Raw genomic sequence first — 27852 nt, 5'->3', positions numbered from 1 at the left:
ATGGCCCTTGACTGCTGTGTGAATGATTGTTTGTTCGGTCTTGGACCACAGGGTGACAAGAGGTATTGTTATTACTACCTAATAGGTCGAGTTGTTAACTGCAAAGAGAGAGATAAATTTGGAAGTATTCTTCCAGGACAGTCAGATCCATTAGCTAGCCAAGAAATACAGACCAAGAATGATAATCAGGGTCAGACCCCTTCGCCAACTCCAAAGAACTGGCAGCAAGGGCTTGCTGATATGCAAGCTAGATTACAGAGACAGAAAGAAGAAATATGCCTACTTAGACAGCAACAAGTTCCAGTAGGGAATGTTCCGCCAATGGTACCACCTTAGTTTGTACCGGAAATAGTATAGCCGCCAGAGGCTGGGAACAGATGGGAATCTCTTTATGAAAGGTTCAGGAAACAGCACCCTCTAGTTTTTTAGGGTAATGCAGATCCAGAAAATACCGAGCTATGGATGAGCATGATTACCGCTATCCTGGACTTTATGAGGGTAGAGGGTAATGATAGAGAGGCTTGTCCCACTTATATGTTTTGGGAGGATTCCCGAATTCGGTGGGAAGTGATATATCAGACGAGGAACGTGAAAATAATGGATTAGGAAGAACTCAGAACTTTATCCAATGAAAAGTATTACAATGATGTCGTTAGCGCTGCAAAGGCAGAGGAATTCAGTAAGTCGCTACAGGGAAATATGTCAGTGATAGAGTATGCACTTAAGCTTGATAGACTAGCCAAGTTTGCTTCGGACTTGGTGCCCAATGATGGGACAAGGAAGGAAAGGTTCCTATAGGGGCTACAACCTATGATAGCCCAAGATGTTTGAATTACTACCGTGCCTGGGGTGACGACATATGCCCAGGTGGTAGAGAAAGCCCTTACTAAAAAGGGCGCATAGAACAAAATCTAGCGTGACAACGCAGCCAGGAGAGACACCAGGAGGATGGGACCTCAATTTGTGGGTTCTAGTAGGGGCGGAGGTCCTAGGGACCAAAAAAAGAAGGCTTCATACACATTTTTAGGTCCAAGCCCCGACAGGAGGCCACGTAGTATACAGATAGGCCGCCAGGGCAGTAATAAGGTCTGGAGGGCTTACCTTGAGTGCACTAGGTGCAGAAGGTGCCATGTGGGAGAGTGTAGGGAAAAGGCCTGCTCACTATGCAAGGTAGTGGGACATTTGACGGAAGGTTGCCTGAGAGTGAAGAAATATGAACCAAAGAAAGTAGACAGCTTGACTGCAACTCGAGTGTTCACGTTGACACAGGCAAAGGCTAAGGGTAGTCCCTCGGTAGTGGCAGGTCGGCTTTCTAGTCTTGAAACCTCTTATACTATATTGATTGATTATGGTTCTACACATTCCTTTGTTTCTAGTAAGATAATTTATAAACTGTGTAGACCATGTGATTATTATATTGTGGGGTTTGGAACCTTACTGCCCACTGGGGAGCTAGTAATTTACATGAGATATATTAGATCACTACCAGTGACAGTGGATGGCAAAGAGTTGTCAGTTGATTTGATTGGAGTAGTTATGAATAACTTCGACATAATTTTGGGCATGGATTGACTAGTAAAGTATGGAGCAACCATAGACTGCAAAAAGAAGATGGTAACCTTTGAGCCTGAGGGTGGGGATTCGTTTTTATTTTTTGGCACTGTGCATGGACCCCGTGTACCTATAATATCAGTGTTGAGAGCTAGAGACCTATTGTGAGGTGGTTGCATAGGATTCCTAGTCAGTGTCGTGGAAACCACTCAGGTCATGCCAGGGGATCAAAAGAGACCAGACTAGTCTTTGAGTTTTTGGATGTGTTTCCAGAGAATTTGTCAGGGCTGCCACCACACAGAGAGATATAGTTTGTTATTGAACTGGCACCAGGGGCAGAACTGGTGTCCAGGGCATCGTACAGAATGGCCCAGCAGAATTGAAATAACTAAAGGTGCAGTTACAAGAGATATTAGACTTGGTATTATCATACTCAGTTTCTCTCCATGGGGTGCACCAACCTTATTTGTAAAGAAGAAGGATGATTCTTGTAACGCCCTGGATAGCCAAGACCGTTACACTGTGTGTTTACAAAGGTGCAAGACTTGCTAATCAAGTCATTTAGTTAGAAATGTGTTAGTGAAACTGTAGTTGAACTATGGTTAAAAGATTTTGCTCACAAAAGCTACATTTTATATAAAATAAATATTCCTTTACATGGGATTCCAGAAGTAATAATGTTAAAAGATAGTTTACAAAATTTCAAGACAAAAGTACAGCCACTAGCCATTCTAAGGGCAAAATAGATATTTAAGCTTTTCCCGTCCTGTACCACTCCTCGGCCGTGGCGGCCGATTAGCTGACTATGTACATTAAGCCTCAAAGCTCTCCCACTAGGACTGGTCCGCTTTACCCTTGCCTTTACCTATACCATGTAGTACCCGTGAGCCAAGGCCCAGCAAGAAAACACAATAACAGAACATAATCATCCAACAACCAATCGGATAACTCATACAGTATAATCATATACTCAACAATCCAAATATTCACAATAATCAAGTATTCAGCATACCAAGTTCATCATTTCACATTACCAACCAATTCACATATGTTAACCAGGGTCAACGCCCTTAGTTCGCTCCCTCTATTTATTCCACTGATTCAAGCCCGCTTAAACCGAGCTCAATGAATATCAAGCTGTCCTCAGCTACCAGTGGCCGAGCCGTGCCCTGTGTGCCAATATTGATTACAACACTCTTAGGCCATTTATCACATGTCCCATGGAATAATACCATCTATGACATCATACAGATATAGGGAGATCTTAGTCCCAACACAATCACATAATCGGGTGCAGTTTTCTTTACTTTGGATTCTGGTAGCTTTGATCAATGATGACACCCCTCAAGTACGATCCCTTCCGAGCCTTAGCGTACACCTAATCATAGCCATAGATCAGAATCTTCACCAAACTTCAATCCCAAAACCTAACCTCTGGACCAATCCCGAGCCCTCGGGAAGCCTTAATTCCACTAAATGGGGTAGTGGAATCAAACCCCGAGCCCCCGGACAAAAACCCTAGGAAATAACCCAAAAATCCCCTTCTGGGAACAGGGTAGCACTACAGCACCCTAAAGTGGGCACTACAGCGCTACAAACAAAGCCAAAAAGCCCTCTGACCACAAGGCCTAGCGTTGTAGCGCCCAAAGGCTAGCGCTACAGCGTTAGTCACAGCATAGCCAACCCTGTTTTCCTCTTCCTTCGATTTTCCCTGAGCCAAACCTCTACAAAATCCTTCCAAACCTCAACCATATCCCAAAGCAAGCCTGCCAACATCTATAACACATCCCATAATACCCAACCATATGAAAATCAATCGAATTCACCACAAGACAAAGAATTCACCATGATTGAGCTTGAAGCTCAAAAACTCAACAGAAAACAACAGAAACTTCAGCACTTTAGAGCTAGAATTTCATACCTTCAATGGAGACTCTCAACCTAGATTACCTTTAGTATCCTTTCAGCCTCAAGCCCTTCACTTCCTCAAGCTTATCCCCCTTGATTCCATCCAAAACTCAAGTTTAGAAAACCATCTCAGCCAAAACCAGAAACTCAAGAGAAGAACCTTGAAACTTACCTCAGTTGGATGCCTAATCCCTGCTGAACTCTCAAACTTGATCAAGGTCCCAAGTGCAAAGCCTTAGCCTAAAGCTCCTCTGAATTTTAACTCCAAAAGGCCCCAAGAATTGAAGAAGAAATCCCAAACCGTGAGAGAGAAGAGACTTCTATTTATTTTTCCTTCTATCCTTTCTTTTCCTTTCTTAGCTTCCTCTAAATTCTAGACATTCCACTAAGTGCAAAAAGGCTGAGTAATACTTATCTCTTATTTAATACCAAATGACCAATTTGCCCTCCCATAAATCCTAAGCCTTTAAGTCATTCTAAGGGAATTTTGGTCATTACTCCCAATTCCCACTAATTCCTCGAATGTCTCTAATATTTACCGCTTACATTCCGACACCTAACTAATCACCAATTATATTCCTGAATATCAAATAATCTCCAATATATTTTCTAAATTCCCAAAAATACCCCCAAACTCACCCTGAGCCGGGTATAAATCCCCGCCATGACTTTTTTGCTAAACCGCTCACTAGGATCGCCTCGTGTCACAAGCTACAAATATATCCACATAATAATGTGGTCTCAACAATTTATCACAGATATTTACATTGATACCCTCAACGGGCCAAAATTACGAATATGCTCTTATAACCTAATCTGGGCCTATATGCATACTAATAAACATAGCCATGCATCACAGATATCAAAATAATCATATAAACATGCTTTTAATCATTTAAATCACATAAAATCCAATTATGCCTTCCCGACACACTAATCAAGGCCCTTAAGCCCTATTAGTAATTTTGGGTCGTTACAACTATCCCCTCATAATGAGAATTTCGTCCTCGAAATCTACTTGAATAATTCGGGATACTGATCCTGCCTCGCTGACTCAAGCTCCCAGGTCACTTCTCCGACCTTACTATGCCTCCACAATACTTTAACTAAAGGAATCATCTTATTCCGTAGTACTTTATTCTTCCAATCCAAAATCTGAACCAGTTGCTCCTCATAAGCTAAATCTATCTGCAATTCCAAGTCTTCATACCTAAATACACGTGTCGCATCTGAGACGTACTTCTGAAGAATAGAAACATGGAATATGCCATGGACTCCTGACAACGATAGTGGCAAGGCTAACCTGTAAGCCACCTGACCGATCCTTTCCAGGATCTCAAAAGGGTTTGATAAACCTAGGGCTTAGCTTGCCTTTCTTTCCAAATCTCCTCACCCCTCGCAATGGTGAAACTCGGAGAAACACATGGTCCCCAATTTGGAACTCCACATCCCTACGCTTGGGATCAGTGTAGCACTTCTATCTACTCTGTGAGGCGAGCATCCTAGCTCACATTTTCTCAATAGCTTCATTTGTCTTCTGAACCATATCCGGCCCCAAATACTTCCTCTCACCCATTTCATCCCAATGAATGGGTGATCTACATTTCCTCCCATATAACATCTCGTAGGGAGCCACTCCAATCGTTGATTGGTAACTATTGTTGTATGAAAACTCAATCAACGGAAGATAATTACTCCAAGATCCCTCGAAGTCAATCACACGCGCTTTGAGCATATCCTTTAATACCTGAATCGTCCTCTCAGACTGTCCATCAGTCTGAGGATGGAAGGCTGTGCTGAACTTCAATTGAGTTCCCATATCCTTCTGCAAACTACCCCAAAACTTGGAGGTAAAGATAGGATCCTGGTCTGACACTATAGACTTAGGAACCCCATGGAGACGTACGATCTCCCTCACATACAACTCTGCATACTGATCCACAGTATATGTCGACCTTACTGGAATAAAATGGGTTGACTTGGTGTATCTGTCCACTATCACCCACACTTAGCCATGAAGCCCTACCGTTCTGGGTAAACCTCCCACAAAATCCATCGTAATATCCTCCCATTTCCACTCAGGAATACCCAAAGGCTGAAGCAACCCTGCTGGTTGCTGATGCTCAACCTTCACCTGTTGACAGGTTAAACATCTGGCTACGTACTCCACCACATCCTTCTTCATCCCTGGCCACCAATATAACATCCGTAGATCCTGGTACATCTTCGTGGTACCCGGATAAAGTGAGTACAGCGTCGTATGTGACTCATCCAATATCTTTCGTCTGATCCCCTCATCACCTGGAACACAAATCCGTCCTTGATACCGAAGCAAACCAGCCTCAGAAATAGAATAGTCCTTAGCTACTCCCGCTAAGACATTCTCCGTAACCTCCTGTAACTAAGCGTCTACCAATTGACCTTATTTAATCCGCTCTAGCAGGGTCGACTGCAGAGTAATATTGGTTAATCGGCCCACCACCAATTCTATCCCCGCTTTGACCATCTCATCAGCTAACTCTCTTGAGATCTGGGTAGAACTATATAACTGACCTGGGCCTCTCCGGCTCAATGCATTCGCCACTACATTGGCTTTCCCCGGATGGTAAAGAATATCATAGTCATAGTCTTTCACAAACTTTAGCCAACGTCTCTGTCTCATGTTCAGGTCCTTCTGTGTGAACAAGTACTTCAAGCTCTTGTGATTGGTGTATATCTTGCACTTCTCCCCATATAGGTAATGCCACCAAACTTTCAGTGCGTATACCACCGCTTCCAACTCCAAATCATGGGTAGGATACCACTGTTCATACTCCTTCAGCTGCCGTGTCGCATAAGAATTCACTTTCACGTTCTGCATCAACACACAGCCTAAACCCAACCTCAATGCATCGCAGTAGACAACAAACTTCCCTTCCCCCGAAGGAAGACTCAACATATGCGCGGTAATAAGTCATCGCTTCAATTCTTGGAAAATGTTCTCACACTTGTCTGACCAGATAAACTTCAAATTCTTTCGTGTGAATTCTGTCATCGGTGTCGTTAACTTCGAGATGCCTTTCACAAACCGTCTGTAGTAACCCCCTAGAATAAGAAAACTTTGCACCTCCGAGGCATTCCTTGGCCTTGACCAATCCCTAACTGCCTCCACCTTATATGGATCCACCTTAATCCCATCTACACCAACAATATGTCCAAGGAATGTCACTTCTGATAGCCAAAATTCACATTTCTTAAACTTGGCATACAACTGGTGCTCCCTCAACCTCTGTAGAACCTGTCGAAGATGAAACTCATGCTCTTTCTCTGAACTGGAGTACACTAAGATATCGTCGATGAAGACAATAACGAACTGATCCAGAAAATCCTTGAACACGTTGTTCATTAGATCCATAAAGGCTGCTGGGGCATTGGTCAAACCAAACGACGTGACCAGGAACTCATAATGCCCATACCTCGTTTGAAAGGCCATCTTCGATATGTCCTCGTCCTTGATCCTCATCTGGTGATAACTAGATCGAAGATCAATCTTTGAGAACACCGTCTTACCCTGCATCTGATCGAACAAGTCGTCAATCCTTGGTAGGGGATACTTATTCTTGATAGTTAACTTGTTCAATTCCCTGTAGTTTATACACATTCTCAGAGTCCCATCCTTTTTCTTCATGAACAAAACTGGAGCACCCCATGGCGAGTAGCTAGGTCTGATGAACCCCAAATCCAGAAGCTCTTGCAACTGTATCTTCAATTCCTTCAATTCTGTCGACGCCATTCTATATGGTGCCCTCGACACTGGTTCTATCCCTGGCGCCAACTCAATGGAAAACTGAATCTCTCTGTGCGATGGTAGTCCAGGTAAGTCCTCAGGAAACACAGCCAAGAACTCGCAAACCAATCTGGTCTCCTCCGGTCTTGTTGGCGAAACCCTAGTGGTATCTACCACACTAGCCAAAAAACCTATACATCCTCCCTGTAACAGATCTCTGGCTCTCAGCGCTGATATCATGGGTATGCGGGGTCCATGCACCGCTCCCACAAAGACAAAGGGATCCTCGCCCTCCAGCTCAAAGGTCACCATCTTCTTTCTGCAGTCAATAGTAACTCCATATCTAACCAGCCAATCCATGCCTAATATCATATCAAAGTCCTCCATACCCAACTCAATCAAGTCTACTGACAATTCCCTACCATCAACCATCACTGACAGTGCTCTAATCCACCTCCTAGAAACTACCAGTTCTCCTGTAGGCAAAATAGTCCCAAATTCCTAAGAATAACACTCACTAAGTCTACACAGTCTATCAATTACCTCACTAGAAATAAATGAATGTGTAGCACCAGAGTCAATCAATACATTAAAAGGAGAGCCAGCACTAGAAAGCTGACCTGTCACTACCGAGAGACTAGCCTCGGCCTCCGCCTGCGTCAGGGTGAACACTTGAGCTGGAGTCAAGATGTCCACCTTCCCTGCATCTCCTTTCTTCACTGCTGGGCAGTCCTTCTTAAGGTGTCCCACCACCTTGCACACATAATAGGCCTTAGCCCGACATTTTCCCAGATGGCATCTTCTGCACCTCGTGCACTCAGGATAGCTCCTCCATGAGTCACCGCCTCCCTGATGGCCACCTTGAGTACCCCAACCTCTCCTATCAGGACCAGGAGCAGTCGAAGCATCAGGGATCTTCCTTTTCAGATCAGTGGGGCCTCCGCCCCTACCAGAACCAGAATATGGAGGCACCGCCTTGCGGCCCTCCCGCCTTCCTGCACTCTCCCTCCATATCTTATTCTCCGCTTCCTCAGCGGTAAGAACCTTCTCAATAGCTTGGGCATAAGTTCTCCCCCCAAGAATTGTTGTAATCCTCACATCTCGGGCTATCATAGCATTAAGCCCTCTGATAAATCTATCCTGCCTAGGTGCATCAGTAGGCACAAGTTTTGGTGCGAACTTTGCAAGTCTGTCAAACTTCAGGGAATATTTTGTAACTATCATGCTACCCTGAACCAACCCCACAAACTCATTTACCTTCGCTATCCTGATGGCAACATTATATTACTTCTGACTGAATAGATCCTTGAATCCTTCCCAACTCAGTGTAGTAACATCTTTGGTCTGTGATGCCACTTCCCACCAGGTACGGGCATCCTCTCTCAGCATGTATGTGGCACAGGCCACTCTATCATGTCCTTTTACCCTCATGAAATCCAAGATAGTAGTAATCATGGTCATCCACTGTTCGGCCTTTAGTGGGTCAGGTCCTCCCTAAAAATCGGGGGCTGTTGTTTCCTGAACCACTCATACAATGGCTCCCATCTGTTCCCAACCTCTACTGGTTGTACAACTGGTACCACTACAGGTGGCACCATAGGGGTAGCACTCCCTGATGGAGCCTGCTGTCGTAGAATTTGGATCTGCTCATCCTGGCTCTCTAGTCATCCTTGCATGTCTGCCATAAGTTGCTACCAGTTCTCAGGGACTGGCGGAAGGGTCTGGCCCTGGTCATCATCTCTAGATTTCCTTGGATGCATAGTTATCCAAGTTAATCTGCAATCAACAACTTGGCAGTCAGACTATGATGACAGGGTAATAATCCTTCCCTGATCCACCATTAGAACTCAAATATTCACAAACAATCAAGATATAATAGTTCATCCAAGTATTCATCCATATATTCATTCACATGCATAGCAATGCTAATAAGCACGCCTCAATATCATCACACAATAATCAAGGGCCACGCCCTATCAGTATCTCACGCTTCCTATTATCATACAGATATCAGCATTCATAATCCTACCTAATCATTTAAGCATATAATCATGTATACACAATAACCAAACCCTGAGTCGAGCTTGTCTTTAACGTCGAATGTACACGTCCAGCCAGTCTTCAGGAACCCTTAAACCTAGGTCGCTCTGATACCAAGTTGTAACGCCCTGGATAGCCAAGACTGTTACACTGTGTATTTATAAAGGTGCAAGACTTGCTAATCAAGTCATTTAGTTAGAAATGTGTTACTGAAACTGTCGTTGAACTAGGGTTAAAAGATTTTGGCCATAAAAGCTACATTTTATATCAAATAAATATTCCTTTACATAAGATCCCATAAGTAATAATATTAAAAGACAGTTTACAAAATTTCAAGACAAAAGTACAGCCACAAGCCACTCTAAGGGAAAAATAGACATTTAGGCTTTTCCTGTCCTGTACCACTCCTCGGTCGTGGCGGCCGATTAGCTGACTATGTACATTAAGCCTCAAAGCTCTCCCACTCAGGACTGGTCTGCTTTACCCTTGCCATTACCTGCACCACGTAGCACCCGTGAGCCAAGGCCCAGCAAGAAAACACAATAACATAACATAATCATCAAACAAACAATCGGATAACTCATATAGTATAATCATATACTCAACAATCCAAATATTCACAATAATCAAGTATTCAGCATACCAAGTTCATCATTTCACATTAACAACCAATTCACATATGTTAACCAGGGTCAACGCCCTTAGGTCGCACCCTCTATTTATTCCACTAACTCCGGTCCGCTTAAACCGAGCTCAGTGAATATCAAGTTGTCCTCAGCTACAAGTAGCCGAGCCGCGCCCTGTGCGCAAATATTGATTACAACACTCTTAGGTCGTTTATCACATGTCCCATGGCATAATACCATCTATGACATCATACAGATGTAGGAAGCTCTTAGTCCCAACACAATCACATAACCGGGTGCAGTTTTCTTACCTTTGGATTCCGGTAGCTTTGATCAATGATGACACCCCTCAAGCATGATCCCTTCTAAGCGCTAGCGTACACCTAGTCACAACCATAGATCAGAATTGTCACCAAACTTCAATCCCAAAACCTAACCTTAGAACCAATTCCGAACCCTCGGGAAGCCCTAATTCCACTAAACGGGGTGGTGGAATGAAACCCCTAGTCCCCGGGCAAAAACCCTAGGAAATAACCCAAAAATCCCCTTATGGGAATAGGGTAGCGCTACAACGCCCTAAAGTGGGTGCTACAACGCTACAAACAGAGCAAAAAAGCCCTCTGACCACAAGGCCTAGCGTTGTAGCGCCCAAAGGCTAGCGCTACAGCGCTAGTCACAGCACAGCCAACCCTGTTTTCCTCTTCCTTCGATTTTCCCCGAGCCAAACCTCTACAAAATCCTTCCAAACCTCAACCATATCCCAAAGAAATCCTACCAACATATATAACACACCCGATAAGACCCAACCATATGAAAATCAATCACATGCACCCCAAGTCAAAGAATTCACCATGATTGAGCTTGAAGCTCAAAAACTCAACAGAAAACAACAGAAACTTCAGCACTTTAGAGCTAGAATTTCATACCTTCAATGGAGACTCTCAACCTATATTATCTCCAGTGTCCTTTTAGCCTCAAGCCCTTCACTTCCTCAAGCTTATCCCCCATGATTCCATCCAAACTCATGTTTAGAAAACCATCTCAGCCAAAACTAGAAACTCAAGAGAAGAACCTTGAAACTTACCTCAGTTGGATGCCTAATCCCTGCTGAACTCTCAAACTTGATCAAGGTCCCAAGTGCAAAGCCTTAGCCTAAAGCTCCTCTGAATTGTAGCTCTAAAAGGCCCCAAGAATTGAAGAAGAAATCCCAAACCGTGAGAGAAAAGAGACTTCTACTTCTTTTTCCTTATTTCCTTTCTTTTGCTTTCTTAGCTTCCTCTAAATTCTAAACATTCCACTAAGTGCAAAAAGGCTGAGTAATACTTATCTCTTATTTAATACCAAATGACCAATTTGCCCTCCCATAAATCTTAAGCCTTTAAGTCATTCGAAGGGCATTTTGGTCATTACTCCCAATTCCCGCTAATTCCTCGAATGTCTCTAATATTTACCGCTTACATTCCGACACCTAACTAATCACCAATTATATTCCTGAATATCAAATAATCTCCAATATATTTTCTAAATTCCCAAAAATACCCCCAGACTCACCCTGAGCCGGGTATAGATCCCCGCCGTGACTTTTTCGCTAAACAGCTCACTAGGATCGCCTCGAGTCACAAGCTACAAATATATCCACATAATAATGTGGTCTCAACAATTTATCACAGATATTTACATTTATGCCCTCAACAGTCCAAAATTACGTATATGCCCATATAACCTAATCAGGGCCTACATGCATACTAATACACATAGTCATGCATTACAGATATCCAAATAATCATATAAACATGCTTTTAATCATTTAAATCACATAAAATCTAGGTATGCCCTCTCGGCACACTAATCAAGGCCCTTAAGCCCTATTAGTAATTTTGGGTCGTTACAATTCTCAAAGGGTGTTTATTGATTACATAGAACGGAATAGGCTAACCATTAAGAATAAGTATCCTCTACTAAGGATAAATGACATGTTTGATTAGTTTCATGGCAAGACTGTATTCTCAAAGATTGATCTTTGATTTGGTTATCACTAGCTGAGGATCAAGGAGGAATATATACCGAAGACAGTCTTTCGCACTATATATGGGCATTATGAGTTCCCGGTCATGTCATTTGGTATGACTAATGCCCTAGCAACTTGTATGGACCTGATGAACAGGGTGTTCAGAGATTATTTGGATCAGTTTGTGATCGTCTTCATCGACAATAGTCTAGTAGATTCTCAATCGGAGGAAAAGCATGAGCAGCATCTCATGTTGATTTTATAGAGGCTAAGGGAACACAGGTTGTATTTGAAGTTCAAGAAGTGTGAGTTCTAGTTACCACAAATGGCTGTCCTTGGTCACATTATCAGTAGAGATGAGATCAAGGTGGAACCAGCTAAGATTGAGGCAGTCAATGATTGGGCAAGGCCAAGGAATGCTTCAGAGATAAGAAGTTTCCTTGGATTGGCAGGTTATTACAGGTGCTTTGTGGAAGGGTTCTCAAGGATGGCTACCTCATTGATGGAGCTGACACGCAAGAACTTAAAGTTTGCGTGGTTAGATAGATGTGAGAATAGCTTCCAGGAGTTGAAGCATCGATTGATTACAACTCCAGTACTGAGTCTTCCAATAGATCAGGAGAAGTTTGTGATTTACTGTGATGCCTCAAGACAGGGTTTGGACTGTGTTCTTATGCAGGCAGGGAAGGTGATTGCCTATGCATCACGTCAGTTGAAAGAATATGAACACGGATACCCTACGCATGATCTGGAGTTAGCAGCAGTGGTCTTTGCACTTAAGGTATGGAAGCATTACCTATATGGGGAGAAGTGTGAGATATACACTGACCACAAAAACCTAAAGTATTTCTTCACACAAAATGATTCGAACATGAGATAAAGGTGTTGGTTAGAGCTGGTGAAGGATTATGACTGTGAAATCCTATATCATCCAGGGAAAGCCAACGTGGTGGCAGATGCCTTAAGTCGGAATGGTTTGGGAAAATTATGCAGTTCAAGGCAAATATCCAAGGAATTGGCAGAGGATATGACCAGAGCAGGGATAGAGTTAGTGGTGGGTGGCTAGTTTGCCAACATCACCCTACAGCCTACTCTTTTAGAGAGAATAAAGGAATGTCAGTTGAATAATCCACAGTTGATGAAGATTAGATGGGATATTCTAGTTGGAGTGGCTAAGTACTATATAGTGACAGATCTTGGTTTACTGAGGTACAAGGGTCGGATATGTGTTCCCACGGATGTTGTTATCAAACGGGAGATTCTGGACAAATCTCATACTACCCCCTTACTCTTTGCATCCAGGCACCACGAAGATGTATTAGGATCTGAAGACATTATATTGGTTGCCTGGGATGAAGACAGATGTAACTGAATATATGGCTAAGTGTCTCACATGTTAGCAGGTCAAGACTGAGCATCAGAGACCAGTGGGGCTATTACAGCCTTTGAATATCCCAGAGTGGAAATGAGAGGACATCACTATGGAGTTTGTGATTGGCTTGCCTACGACAGTTGGTAAACATGATTATATGTAGGTTATTGTGGATCGATACACCAAATAAACTCACTATCTAGCAGTGAGGACAAATTATACAATTGACCAGTATGAATATCTCTATGTGACAGAGATAGTGCATCTTCATGGGGATCCAAAGTCGATTGTGTCAGATCAGGACTCCACATTTACTTCCAAGTTCTGGGGAAGTTTGCAGAATGCTATGGGTAAATAGTTAAAATTGTAACATCATGTGTTTTGAACACACGTTAGTAGCCGGTTTAGGCCAATGAAAGATTTTGTGAAACATTATTTTTATATAATATTATATGAATTTGAGACAATTCTTGATTTGTTATAATGTGGTTAATGATCTAGTCTTTTTGCAAAGAAAAACATGTTCTTGGACCAAGGCGTAAACCCTAATGGGAGAAAAGTCTCAAATAAAATAAAATAGGAAAAATATTATGGGATAATAATATTTTTAGGCAATTGGGGAATTTATTGTTAAGCCAATATATTTTAAGAAATTGGTTGATGATTGAATTCTAATTAATTATGCTTAAGGATGAAAAAATGTTTGCTTTGGCCTTGAAGTGCATTTTGGTCAATATGAGATAAATTGACAATTATTTTTAATAGTGTGACAAATATTATTTTTTTTCACAAAATATTTAAATTAATTCGTGTGTGAAAATTTAAAAACTATAGGTGAAAAATAAGGAAAATGAAAGGTATAAAAGAACCATAGGGTTCTTGAGCTATTTTCTTTAGGAGGCAATTAGGGAAAGGCAAAACGGTAAAATCAAGAGGGAAAAGAGAGAGAGAGAGAGGGGAGACGACATAGCCTAGGGAAAAGGGTCCCTAGGGATTTTTTGTTCTAGCATACAAATTCCTTTATCCAAAGTCCAAGTATAGGAAAGGCATTTTGCTTTCCATACAAGCAACTCTCTTCTAATCATCAGTCTCTCTCTCTCTCTCTCTCTCTTACTCACTCAACCGAACCCCCCCCCCCCCACCTCTATATTCACTTCATTTGTGAATTTTTTTTCATTTTCTAAGAAACTAGAAACTCTCCATAGAGCTACTCTCCTTTCTTTGAGAAGAAGAACTTCAAGAGGAAAATACCAAGCTTCAAAGTAAGTTTAATCATTCTTTGTGATTCTTTTTCTTTCTCCTTCTTCTCCAACCCGAAATGATAGGGTTCTTGTGCATGCATGGGATCTAAAAACCATGCATGACCATGTTCTTGTGTTCTAGGGTCCAAAGGAGTACATACAAGCTAGATCTCAAAGCTTGAACATCTTTTATGATCAAAGCAAGACAAGGTAAGGAACTTTGTAAAGCTTGCATATTCTTATCCATCACCTATTTTTTTCTACTCTAACCTCTTTTTAAAATTTTTACGATGGGCTTGGGGCTCGATTTCGGGGGTTTAGAACACCAAGGGAAAAGTTTGAAGTGCTAAGTAAATCATATCCAAGCTGGGGCTTCAAGAGGTAAAACCTTATGTTTACTTCCATAAGTTCTTTATCTATTCTTATAGATCTCGTTGTATAGGGTATTTTAATAGTTTTTTAGCATATTTTTATGTTTAGGTTTTAATTTCTGTGGTATGATGATTTGCATGCATGCTTGTGGCTTAGGTTTATGCTAGAAATGTTGGTAATATTGTTGCGAGTAAAATTGCATGCTGCCAAAAATCGTAGTCTGATTTCCAACGAGTCTGACCATACTTTGTTGCCTCTTTTTGTAAAATTTTATTGTGTATTTGTGTAGGACTTTGAGATTACTTAATCTCAGGCTTTGGAAAATCCCAAAAAGGTATTTTTCAGATCAAGTTATGCACTTTTTGGCATTGTGATGCAAATTTGGAAAAAAAATACTAGGCAACATGCACTGCCCAGATTTCTTTAACTATTTGAGTGGGTTATACTATCCTAAAAATTATGAAATTTTATATGATCGTGTTTTATATATGTATAAAGGTTCCTGTAAAATTTTAGAGAAAAATAAGATACGGTTGAAGAGAAATAAAGTTTTTAAAGTTTGCCCTAAAATCTGGAAAATGTAAAATACTAACCATAACAAAATGAGGTTTTGGGGAGGTTGGTTCTCCCAACCTAAAATAAGTTTTAATGTGAGGTTTTCGCATAGTTCCTGTCCTTATAGCAGTGAATAAGTGAAAAAAAATTCCGGCACTTTGGCCAAAAACTCAAGGTATGGTAAAGGTTTGAAAATTGACTTTTATCACTTAATTAAAAGTTAAAAGTTAAAAATGTGAAATATAGAAATTGTCCTTTTTATGAAATTAATTAAGGACATGGGATATTAAATCAAGCTAAATAAGTTTGAGATAAATAAAGTATGATTTTTACCATTTTAATAAATTGAGGGTCCAATTTCCCTTCTTTTCAAAAATACCATAAAAGAGGTTTTATGCTATCTTTTAAACTTGGTAGAAATAGAAGGTTATGCTAACAAGAATCTTTATAAACAAAGGGTAACTCTTTAAAAAATAAAATTAAATTAAGAGGCGAAAAGGAGTATTTTTGTATTGTAAAAGAAAATGGTGAATTTCCTGAAAGAGGGAAAAATTATGGAATTTTTCTAAAAAGAGATTTTTGTTAACTCTTTTGATTCTGAACAAGAGTACATAATTATCAAATAAAATAGTTTCTTCATGAAGAAATATTAAATCACATGGTATGGAGAGCATGTTACTTTGAGGCTGGTTCCTATGATATTTTAAAGGCCAAAACGAAAATCCGACCTTTATACATTATGAAGTGTGTAGGAGACTACTGTATAGAGTCTATGAGTATTGATTGAGTGCAACTATTATAGAATATTAGCTATAAGTATATGCCATAGTTTAATCCAAATACACTGTATTAATTACAGTAACTGCGAATGGGAAAACAATTAGCGATATTAAGGATTCAACTAGAAGCTAAGGAATCAAGGTAAGTTAGCCTTTCCCTTTCTTGGCTATAACATGAATATACTAGTGTGCTTGTAGTAGTAGATTACACTAGTTTTGTTTGGGTCATCAAGACCAGGGTATGCTTGATACCCACCTTTGCAATGATTATGCATTCTACAGCGTAATGGTAAGTGGGCTCGGGTTGGAGCCAGAACCTTAGTTTAATACCATCCGGGTTGGAGCTAGGACATGGTAAAATATCGTCTGGGTTGGAGCCAAGACATAGTCCAGGGTGGAGCCAGGACGAAGGTAAGACATAGTCTGGGTTGGAGCCAGTACAAAAAAAATGATCAGTCTGGGATGGAGCCTGGGCAGCGAGAATATAGTCCGGGTTGGAGCCAGAATATTAAGAGTGAATCTGGGTTGGAGCCAGGATCCTTTGTGTTTGTTTGAATTTATTAAATTTTATATATATATTTATATATCTTGAATATTCTGGGATTTTCTAAGTGCAGGTTTTATGATATGTGTGAAATTGGTTGTTAGATACAACAAAAGTATTAGTTTCTGATATGGCTATTATTTGAGAAAATTGTGTGATAGGATTGGAACTTATCCAATGCCCTAGGGAGCGGTAGTGGTAACTACCTTAGGTCAACCCATTATCGGAGTTTAGTATACTTCTGTTGTAAGGCTATTCTTACTAAGCTTTGTTGCATACCTAGTTATTCATGTTGTGGGTAAGAGCAAGATGGAACGGTGAGCATCGGAGTCTACTTAAAGATATGTACATGTGGCCCGACCTGGGGATGGTTTTGATGGATCACCATTTTGAAAAGATAAAGTTGAAAACTCGATATGACTTTTGGGATTATTACTATATTATAATTCTTTAGATAATTACTTGTATTTTAGTTTGCTAAACTAAAAGTGTGCACACATGATCTTTTAAAAAAAAAAATTTATATGAATTTTCGATAAGATTAACTAAAGTAAAAGTATTTAATTTTTCGCATAATTTTGGTCTTGTATGTTATCGGGTTGTTACATAAATTTAGTACAGCTTATCATCCTCAAATAGATGGTCAGTCTGAGAGGATGATTCAGTTACTAGAAGACATGCTTCGAGCATGCGTTTTGGACTTTGAAGGGTCCTGGAGTAAGTATTTTCCTTTGATAGAGTTTTCCTACAATAACTGCTATCATTCAACCATTGGAGTGGCTTCTTATGAGATGTCATATGGTAGGAAATGTAGATTGCTCATTCACTGGGATGATATGGGTGAAAGGAAATACTTGGGTCCGAAAGCAATTCAGAGAACCAATGAGGCTATCTAAAAGATTAGAGCTTGGATGCTCGCATCACAGAATAGACAAAAAAGCTATTCAGTTCCAAAGCGTAGGAACGTGGAGCTCCAAGTGAGAGACTATGTCTTCCTTAGAGTTTCACCATTGAAAGGGGTGAAGAGGTTTGGGAAGACGGGAAAGTTGAGCCATAGATTGTAGGACTTTTTGAGATCTTGGAGAGGATTGGTCAGGTGGCCTATAGGCTAGCCTTACCTCCGACATTTTCAATAATGCGCAATGTGTTTCATATTTCGATGCTTCAAGAAGTATGTATCAGATGAGGCTCACGTGTTGAGTTACGAAGATTTGGAGCTACAAGCAGATATATCCTATGAGGAACAACCAGTCCATATGTTAGATAGGAAGGACATGGTCTTGAGGAATAAAAAAATACCTTTGTTTAAGGTATTATGGAGAAACAACAAGGTCGAGGAGGCGATCTGGGAATTGGAGTCAAATATGCGGGATCAGTATCTCAAGCAGTTTAGGTAAAATTTCGAGGATGAAATTCCTATAAGGATGGGATAATTGTAACATCCCGAATTTGCTAATCAGGCTTAGTGCCTTGATTAGTGTGCCGGGAGGGCATAAATGGATATATTGTGCACGTTTATGATTATATGCATGATTACATGAGTTATATTATGATATAATTGTTTATGCATGTTTAAGTGTATTAAATATGCATGTTGGCCCATTTCTTATTAGAAGGGTATTTTTGTAATTTTGACCCGTTGAGGATACATTTGTAAATGTATATCATTTGTGATTTAGACCACATTCATATGTGGATTTATTTAGGTTACTCGGCACGAGACGATCCTAGTGAGCAAGTTAGCGAAAATGTCACAACAGGATTAAATACCTGGCTCAGGGTGAGCCTAGGGGAATTTTAGTTATTTAGCACATTACCGGGATTTATAGAGTAATGGGAATCGTTTCGTGATCATTTGGGAATATTGGAATTAATTGGGAAATTAGAGTGATATTTGAGATTGGTTGGAATCTTGGGAAAAGACCAAAATACCCTTGGTTTAAACAAAGGAACATTGGCTTGGGTGAGGGTAAACTGGTCATTTTGACCTTTGGGTTGAGTCATGTTAGCCAAGTCTGAGCCCTCTAGCTTATTCATGTGTCTCTCCCTCTCTTTGCCTCTCTTGGTTACCTATTTGGAGGGGTTTTGGGAGTTAAAACAACATGTGAAGAGTAGGAGCTAGCAAGGAAAATCATTGTGGAATTTGGGCTCTCTTGGGAAGATTGGGAGATAGCAAGGATCAGTAGAGGCGGTGGATATTTTGAAATTCCATAGACAAGGTAAATTTCTGAAGTTTTTCTTGAGTTTCTTGTGTTCTTGAGGAGTTCTTAAGCTTTGAAGCTCAAGAATTGGGTTTTGAGTTTTAGTGAGAGTTTGGGTGAGATTTTGGTGTTACTATGTTGCTTAAGTTGTATTATGTTGATTTTAGGACTCATTTTTGTGGCACTTGGGGTGAGTTTTGATGAGTTGAGCTCGGAAAAAACGCAGGTGGAAACCCATAAATTCTGGGTTTTTGATGTGGCGCCCCTGCCCTGGGTTTGGGCGCCCCTGCGCTATGTAGGGGAGGGCTTTGGGGCTGTCTGACTTGCTTGGGCGCTCTTCCCTTGTTCTGGGTGCCCATGCGCTCTGCATGAGAGTTCCTAGGAACTCTCTAACTTGTTTTAGCGCCCCTGCCCTATATCAATTTTGGAAAGCCACATTTTTAGAGCTTGGGAAGAACTTGGGGGCTCGTGGGATGATTCCACCACCCCGTTTGTTGAATTGGAGGTCCTGAGAGCATGCGATGCTCGAGGGTCATTTTTATTTATCTAGTGCTTAGACTAGAGGTAAGAAAACTTCATCCAGTATATGATTAGGGCATGGCCCAATTATTAAACATTGTTATGACCGTATTTGGACTGTTTTATTAGACATCTTAATTGTGTTGTGCACACTTGTAATGTATAATGCATGCTTAACTATTTTACTAGATTGAAAGGCTTGACTTATAAGTCAAGGGAGGCAATAGCGTGTTGAGCGCATGACAAAAGGCTTGACTCATAAGTCAAGGGCGGCAATAGGGCATTGAGCGTAGGCCGATAAGGTTAGGCATATCTAGGAGCGTGGTATACGCTTGACCGACCCTATGGTCGCGTAGAAAGTAAAGCACCAAGTACTCTTAGCCAGCTTTAAGGCTAGTTATACAGAGGATAGGGCAATGGACCCCAGGGTGACTCTACAGTCACTTATCCTAGGGAAATGGGCCCCAGTGTGACTCTATAGTCATTTATCTGGATTGAATGCATGCATAAGTAGGGTTATTACTGGTAGGCATGTTAATTATGATTCTATAATATCTTATTAATTGCTTATGAACATGTTTAAGTTTTCTTGTTGAGTCTTGGCTCACGGGTGCTATGTGGTGCAGGTAAGGGGAAAGGGAAGTTGGACCAGCCATGAGTTGGAGAGATTTTGTGGCGGCGTGTACATATGCAGCTTGCTCGACCACCATGGTCGAGGATTCATAGAGGAACTAGGGTTAAACCTTAATTTTTCTACTTAGGCCGGCTTGTGTTGTAACCACCCTTTTGAATTGTAAATGACTTTTAAAATGTTTATTTTGTGATCCCATGTATGAACTTTATCTTTTAATGAAAGTAAATATTCCTTTGACCAACAATTTTAACCCTAATCCGTTAATTACTTTTAGTTACACGTTTATGTCCAAATTACTTTATTAGCAAGTCCAGCACAATTTAAAATACACACTATAATGGTCTTGGCTATCTAGGACATTACAGGTTGCATGAATGGTGGCACAAGTATCACACCACCATCCTTGTACCTCTCCTTGTCTTGCATTAATTTCACTAAAGGTTGCAATGATCTCAACATCAAATACATTAGCCTTGGTCTCCTTATTTAGATTTGCAATGATCTCATCATCAAATGCATTGACATTATTATCTTCACTTATTTGCAATGATCTCTAATGGTTGCAATAGTCTCATCACTACATGCATAAACGATGTCAATTTCCTTTAGAGTTATCATGCATTCCTAATTTAACGCATTATTCTCAATTAGGGTTACAATGTATTCTTCTTTGATTGCATTAAATTAAATTAAAGTCACAAAAATCTCATCATCAATGAAAGTAACCTAATTAAATTAATTTAAGAGTGCAATGATCTCAATATCAATTGTTCATTAACACTCACTATTGTACTCTTAATATAAACAATAAATTCAAACTCATAAAAATATGACGCAAACATATTTTTATTCAAATTCTTGAAATCTACACATTTAGAAACAAGGAATTTGATGGTACCATTTGTAGAGTCCAAGAACTTTACTTAGCTAGTTAGATAGTAGTATTATAGTATTTATAGTATTATCTTTATAACTGTGGATTTTTGGTTCAGACCGGGAATTATTTGGACACTCATAGTAGTACTTGTAGATTTTCTAAGTTTAACCTATAGTTTAAGAATATTAATGTTAACCTAAGGTTTGATTAATATGGCTGATATTAAGGATAATATTTATTATACTATAAGGTTTAGATAAGAACCAATAGGATTTTAAGCACATGCTATGAATGGGTGATTAAGGATTAAGTATTTTGAAGATTAAATTTAATAAGGGTAAAGTTTGAATGCTCTAAGGTTAGTCAGCAGCTTTGAATACATTTAAGGGCTTAGTCAAGGCTGTTTACTCAATTTGAATTAAGCTAAAAATGTGTAATTTCATGTTTAAATAATCAGCGAATGCCGATATATCGCAGCTATAGGGGGCGATATATCGCAGCACGTAGATACGGAAAACACGAAATGATGCACGACTGCCTCGGGCATACTGGCCCAGGCGATATATCGCCTACAGGGGGCAATATATCGCCTCCTTCAGCTTATTTTGAAAGTATTTGAATTTGTTTTCCATTCAGCCATTCAACCTCTTGATAAGTCCAGCAACTTTTTGAACGAGTCTTCAGCCTTTGCTGAACGATTATTCAAATTATTTTCACCTAAAAAGCCATTATTTTTATTCAAGTTAAATCAAGATCCTTTCATTCCTAAACTCTATAAATAGGACCTAGTACCCATCCATTATTCATCTTTTGCTCTAAGTTCAGAGGCTGCAAGTTGCTAGGTGAGTGTGAGAGTGTAAACACTTGGGTGGGGAAATCATAAGCTTATCAAACACTTGGGGAAGTAAGGTTTTATAGTATTTCAGTTTGAGGTGTAGATTGGTCTTACAAGTCTTCAAGGTAACCCAAAACTCTAGTTCAATTCTGTACTTTTCTTTCAAGTTCTCATAGTCTTCTACTCAGCCTCTAACCTTAATTTTTATTTTGGTTAGGAAATCTAAGTTCTTGAGCAAAAAGGTTTTGGTAAGTATGTTTCTCAAAGGTTTAGTCCTTCCATTCCTTTCATTTCTTTTTCTTCAAATCTACTCACCCTGTTATATATGGTTTTAGGAGTGTTCCAAAAGTCCCAACTCTGTCCTCACATCCCGGTAACTTTGGTAAGGAAAATAGGATAGAAATTCATATGTTATATGTGTTACATGTTATCTTATGTTTCTTATGTTATGATAAGTGTTATGATATGTATGTTTGTAGGCTTGGGCATATGACCCATATGACTAACAAGACCCCAAATAGATTATGGGCATATGACCTACTTAGCTAGTAGGACCCCACTAATCTCATGGGCATATGACTTGTTTAGTCTATGGGACCCCAAGTAACACTACAACAATATTGAGTATATATTACATTAAAGAATAGCATATTTTTAAAAATGCTATTATTAATGGGGGATTAAAATTAACACGGAACTGATGAATAGTGGGGATTAAAATTTTTGGCGCCATATGACTAAAATCCCAGGCGGCAAAATGAATTTATGCCAAAATTCCCTTTCTCTCAGATTTTCTCAAGCCTTTCTCTCAGCCTCAATCTCTCACTCACGAAGTCTCTCCGCCCTCACCGCCCTCAACTCATCTCTGCCTCCGCCCTCACGAAGTCTCTCCGCCCTCACCGAAGTCTCTCCGCCCTCACCGCCCTCAACTCATCTCTGCCTCCGCCCTCACGAAGTCTCTCCGCCCTCACCGAAGTCTCTCCGCCCTCACCGAAGTCTCTGCCTCACGAAGACAACTTTCCAGAGTCGCGTCTCTCTGCCTCTCCGTCTGGACAGTTGTTGTGTTCACCGATCGCCTCAGCGACGAGGAGTCTCTTTCACTCTCTTCCGATCGTGGCTGGTATTGCTCTACTATTAGTCAATCGACGAGGATTTCTCCGACCTCGAACTTTTGCAGTTCTTTCGTATCCAAGGTCTCGACAAGTCCGGCAATCGGATTTTTCGCATCGTCGGAAAGTACTTTCCCGGTAAAATCCGAATCTCTCTACTCAAAGTTTTTTTTTTTTGGTTCATAACTTGATTTTGAGACGAGGGTTATGTTTGTTTTATTGGTAGTGTTATTTTTAAACCCTCTATTTAGTTAATATCGGTATTTTTGTTGATTTTGCTCGTATTGTTTTGAAATTGGAGGAAAAATTTGTAGCAGATATTTGATGTTAGTTCTCTTTCACATGCTAATTCCTAGTTTTGTATTTTGGTAGGGTTCTGTGTGTGATTACGCAAACCTTTTCGTACGACATTGAAGCCTCTAGTTAAGGAAAATTTACATATATGCTATATATATTTTGTATATAGACAAATGATATTTATAATGGATAAAATTATTTACAAAGGTACGACACTAAAATTAATAATTACAAAATTTACAGTTTCGATTTAGCATAAAATATAACACTCATTGATTTTTTTTGCTAAATTTAGCATAAAATTTACAGATTGCACTGAAGATAGTATAAGTCTCTCCATGTATATACAACCTTTGACTTTCTTTTTTTGCTATACATTTTGTTATAGTTTTATGTAATTTATTTTTTTTATTATTATTTTTTAACGATTGCAATTGATGTATTTGTTTATTAGATGAATTATTGTTTTCTAGATTATTGTATAAACTACAAACCTCATAATTATAATATACGTGTGCTTAACAAGTTTAACTTATGAATACTAAACATGTAACTCTAAAACATAATATAATTAGAAATGTGTTTTAAGGGCCATAGCCTCCAACTCTAGCTCGTACCACAAGCTGGATATTTTTGAGACTCTTTCTTTCTGTTTTAAGGGCCATGTGGCACCGTCTTCCACTGATTCTGGCTCGTCTGGGAACATCATAATTGATTTCTATTGGGTAAGTGTGATTCTTCTGGGATTTCTGCTTTTCTTGTTTATTAAATTTGGGATGTGGTAAATTAGAAAAAAACTGTAATGAGATAAGGTTGTGAAGGTACATGTAAATTTAGGATTGTCGACTAGGTTTTTGGAGTGTGACATTCTTTGTAAGGATAATTCACCTATCAGTTGTTCTTAAGTCTTATTCAAGGGCTTTGTGCTATCACATGTAAATACTATTAGAAATCACAATAGTTCTCTGCTTGATTTCTTCTTCTTTTTTATTTATCTAGTTTTTTAACTTAAATAATCATAATAATAAAATTAGCACAAGTCTTGGCACCACTTGTCAACTGTCAAAAGGACTTTGAGTGGATTTTTGGTGGTGGTGGTTGTTACTTGTTTCTGTTAGTTTTTTGTTGTTGTCATTTTTACTATTTCAATTTTGCTAGAGAGTATGTGCTTTGTAGCACCTTAAACTCTGCTGGGTTACTAAGTGTATGCGGTCATTATTGAAATTTTCCCAAACCATAACTTTTGAATATCCTTTCGAATTTCGATTGTCTTTTTGCAGGGTATGGAACTCTATCCTCGCATTGGTAAAAACTTCGACATTAAAGTTTTTACAAATTGCAGATTTGGAATGATGTCTTGGGCAGTTCTAGCTGTAACCTATTGCATAAAGCAGGTAGCGTCTATGGGATAGTTGTGAATTATGCCTAATTATGTCAGTAATTCAGCATCACTTTGTTTATGTCCATGGTGTTGGTTGATGTGCCAGTTGCAATATGAATTGCATTTTAGGTTTGAAACTTGGCTCGCTTACAATTTGAAATATGTGGCAGCAGTGTAGCCATTTGATTGTGTGAACTTAGACTGTTAAAATTTTATTAACGAATCTGAGTTGCTTTGCCACAAAATCTGTACAATCCATTTCCAGCGGCCAATCATTTTCCCTCTTGTTCAAGGATTGTTTCTCTGTATAATTCATTTGAACAAAAAGAACACTTAATCTTACTTTACTGTGTGCCCGTGCAGCTGGCCTGGTGGTTATTTCTTACCTCTAAATCAGACCCGACCTTCCTGTTTTACACTTCTACAACAGATTGCTTTGTGGACACACTCTTTAGCTCTTTTGCTAGTATTTAACGTCTATCTTTTTTCTTTTTACCAGTATGAAGTGAACGGCAAAGTGGCTGATTCAATGCTTGTTAATACCATATTGATGCTGGTGTATGTTACTAAGTTTTTTTGGTGGGAAGCTGGATACTGGAGCACAATGGATATTGCACATGATCGAGGTTCTACATCCTTTTATTTTAACTTTCCATCCTTGTTGTCCATTATTTTATTAAACATCATTTTGGCAATAATCTTCTGGATGGTTTGATATTTTGGAACATGTACAAATTTAGATGTCTTATTATTTTTTTGAATGCATACTAAGCATAACTTATATTTATGAATTAAGTGAGATAGAAATAAGATAACTCGTCTTCTATGAAGTCATCATCATTAAAGTCTCTTACTTTCGTTACCATTCGAAGATTATAGTTACTTCCCCTTTAACCTTTTCCATCTATTGCTGTATTTGATCCCAATTACTTGGATTGGCTACCATGACGTTGCAAATTCTTGGCCTTAATTTTAGCAGATAAATTGTTTCTACTACCTAATTTTTCACTGTGATTAGAAGAGACCAAATAATTATTAAACAAATGTTCTTGTAGTGCTGAATTTATCTATTGCTTCTTTCCCGTTCTTTTGGTTTGTTCATACTTTCTCTCATTTGGATCATTGTACCTATCATTTTGACAGCTGGTTTTTATATTTGCTGGGGATGCCTTGTATGGGTGCCTTCTATATATACTTCTCCTGGCATGTACCTGGTTAATCATCCTGTACACCTTGGAACTCAGGTATAAAGTTTTCTATTCTAAGTTTATTTGGTCAATAAAATGTAATATTACTGCTTTCGTTCAGGAACAGTTCCAAAATGTTTTTCAACCTTTTCAAAATGTGAACACTTTTCTGCATTACTAGAGAGTAGGAAACTATAGCAATGGCTATGTAGATACCTTGGTGGGATTCAAACTTTAGACCTTATGGAAGCAAACCACATGTCTTCCCATTTGAGCTAACTCCCCTTGGTATACACCAGTAATATTATTATTAGCTTGTAAAAGCTGTATATTGGCAATTTGATTCTAGATTTGAGTTAGAAGCTGCAAATCTATTCTACCAGCCAAATGCAAAAGTTGAATGCTTGTAACTTTGTTTGTAAGCTGCCAAGCCCATGAGATGAGCGTAGACTTGATTTTTTTTGCAACCAACCATACTTTCTTTTCTGTCCTATTTCCCCATTGTCCCTGTTAAATTAATTCTTAATTTTAGTTGTCTACTTTGCTTTGTCACAGTTGGCACTCTACGTCCTAGTAGCAGGCATTGTTTTCATATACATCAACTACGACTGTGATAGGCAAAGGCATGAGTTTCGCAGAACAAATGGCAAAGCTTTGGTTTGGGGTAAAGCTCCATCAAAGGTATATGGTTCTCTGAAACTCATTATTTGGTTCTCATTATACATACAATTTTCTGTATATCTGCTGCTAAATCCTGCATAATTCTTCCCTTTCTGTTTCACAGATAACTGCCACTTACACTACCACAACTGGGGAAACAAAAAGCAGCATTCTTTTAACTTCGGGATGGTACGTTTTCAGGCTCTGCCATGTAAATATGAACTAACTGGATTTTTTTTTCTTCTTGGTTATGAATGCGGGGGGTGAGCATGCTGTTGTTGGCCTACTTGCTCCAACAGGATGTTGGAAACCTTGAAATGGGTACACTATGTATATAAAATGAGCATTCTAACCATGTGGATGGTTTGGTTTTCTGATAGAGGGTGCTTTCTTCTTCTATTTCTATGAGCCATTGTCCTAATTTGTCAAATGCTAAAATTCTAAAAACAAAGTTCTCTGGTTCACGCAGGTGGGGATTAGCTCGACATTTCCACTATGTCCCAGAAATATTAGCTGCATTTTTCTGGACTGTTCCAGCTCTTTTTAACCACGTAAGTAATTTTCCTTCTGGGGTTTAGATTTGTTTATGTTGTTAGAAGTTGTGTTTGAATTGAATCACTTTTGTCCTGCAGGCTTTACCCTACTTTTATGTGGTGTTTCTTACAATCCTTCTCCTCGACCGGGCGAAAAGGGATGATGATCGGTGCCGATCCAAGTAAGCAAACACAATCTCATCATTTGTTTATGAAAAATTATGTCCCTTAAAAATTGCAAAGGTAAACCTTCCAAATTTAATTTTTCAAATAGATCCCAAAGTTGAGGTAATTCATTAGTTAAAACTTACCTTACGAGTGCTACTAGTTTATTTGCTTGTATGGGAGAGACAAACTCTGATCATGTTAGTGGTTTCTGGTCCAACAGGTGTAGACAATTTACAAACCGATGCCAGTGTAGAGAAAAATAAATAAGTAGACGAAATGAATAATGGTTTGCGTGTTTTCATACAGATAAAGGCATAAAATCTTGACATGTGATTGTTATTGTAGGTATGGAAAATACTGGAAATCGTACTGCGAGAAGGTTCGGTACAGGGTCATCCCCGGAATTTACTGAGAAAATGTTGCACAAGTGTTTGTTCTATGTTGAGAATGGCATGTATATTCAGCCTTTCCAAATTAAATGATGGCAGGCTGGTATCATGTTGTTGTTATTGTTGTTTTTGTAATGGTCAACTTTATGGATGTTGTATTTCTCTCATCTTCAATGACCAAAAACTTTTCTTGTTTAGGAAAATTACTATAAAGTTTTGTTTCTATTTTTCATTTTTGAAGTAAAAATTGTTCAAGATTATAAAACTTTATTATGTTATGCTTTCAAACTTAAGTTAGAA

General features: G+C 39.3%; 1 protein-coding gene across 1 annotated transcript; it reads left to right on the top strand.

The window, feature by feature from the left end:
* On the top strand, positions 1 to 27755 carry LOC133832562 (7-dehydrocholesterol reductase-like). The gene is made up of 10 exons (XM_062262886.1): positions 1 to 324; positions 23810 to 23959; positions 24515 to 24628; positions 25115 to 25241; positions 25759 to 25859; positions 26358 to 26483; positions 26587 to 26651; positions 26932 to 27013; positions 27095 to 27177; positions 27509 to 27755. The coding sequence occupies exons 1-10, from the start codon at positions 1 to 3 to the stop codon at positions 27573 to 27575; spliced, it is 1239 nt and encodes a 412-aa protein (XP_062118870.1). The 3' UTR covers positions 27576 to 27755.
* Positions 27756 to 27852: the final 97 nt, after the last annotated feature.

This window comes from Humulus lupulus, chromosome 4 (assembly GCF_963169125.1).
Source record: "Humulus lupulus chromosome 4, drHumLupu1.1, whole genome shotgun sequence".
Lineage (NCBI taxonomy): Eukaryota > Viridiplantae > Streptophyta > Magnoliopsida > Rosales > Cannabaceae > Humulus > Humulus lupulus.
Note: the sequence above shows the minus strand (reverse complement) of the source record. Positions and strands in the feature narration are given on the sequence as shown.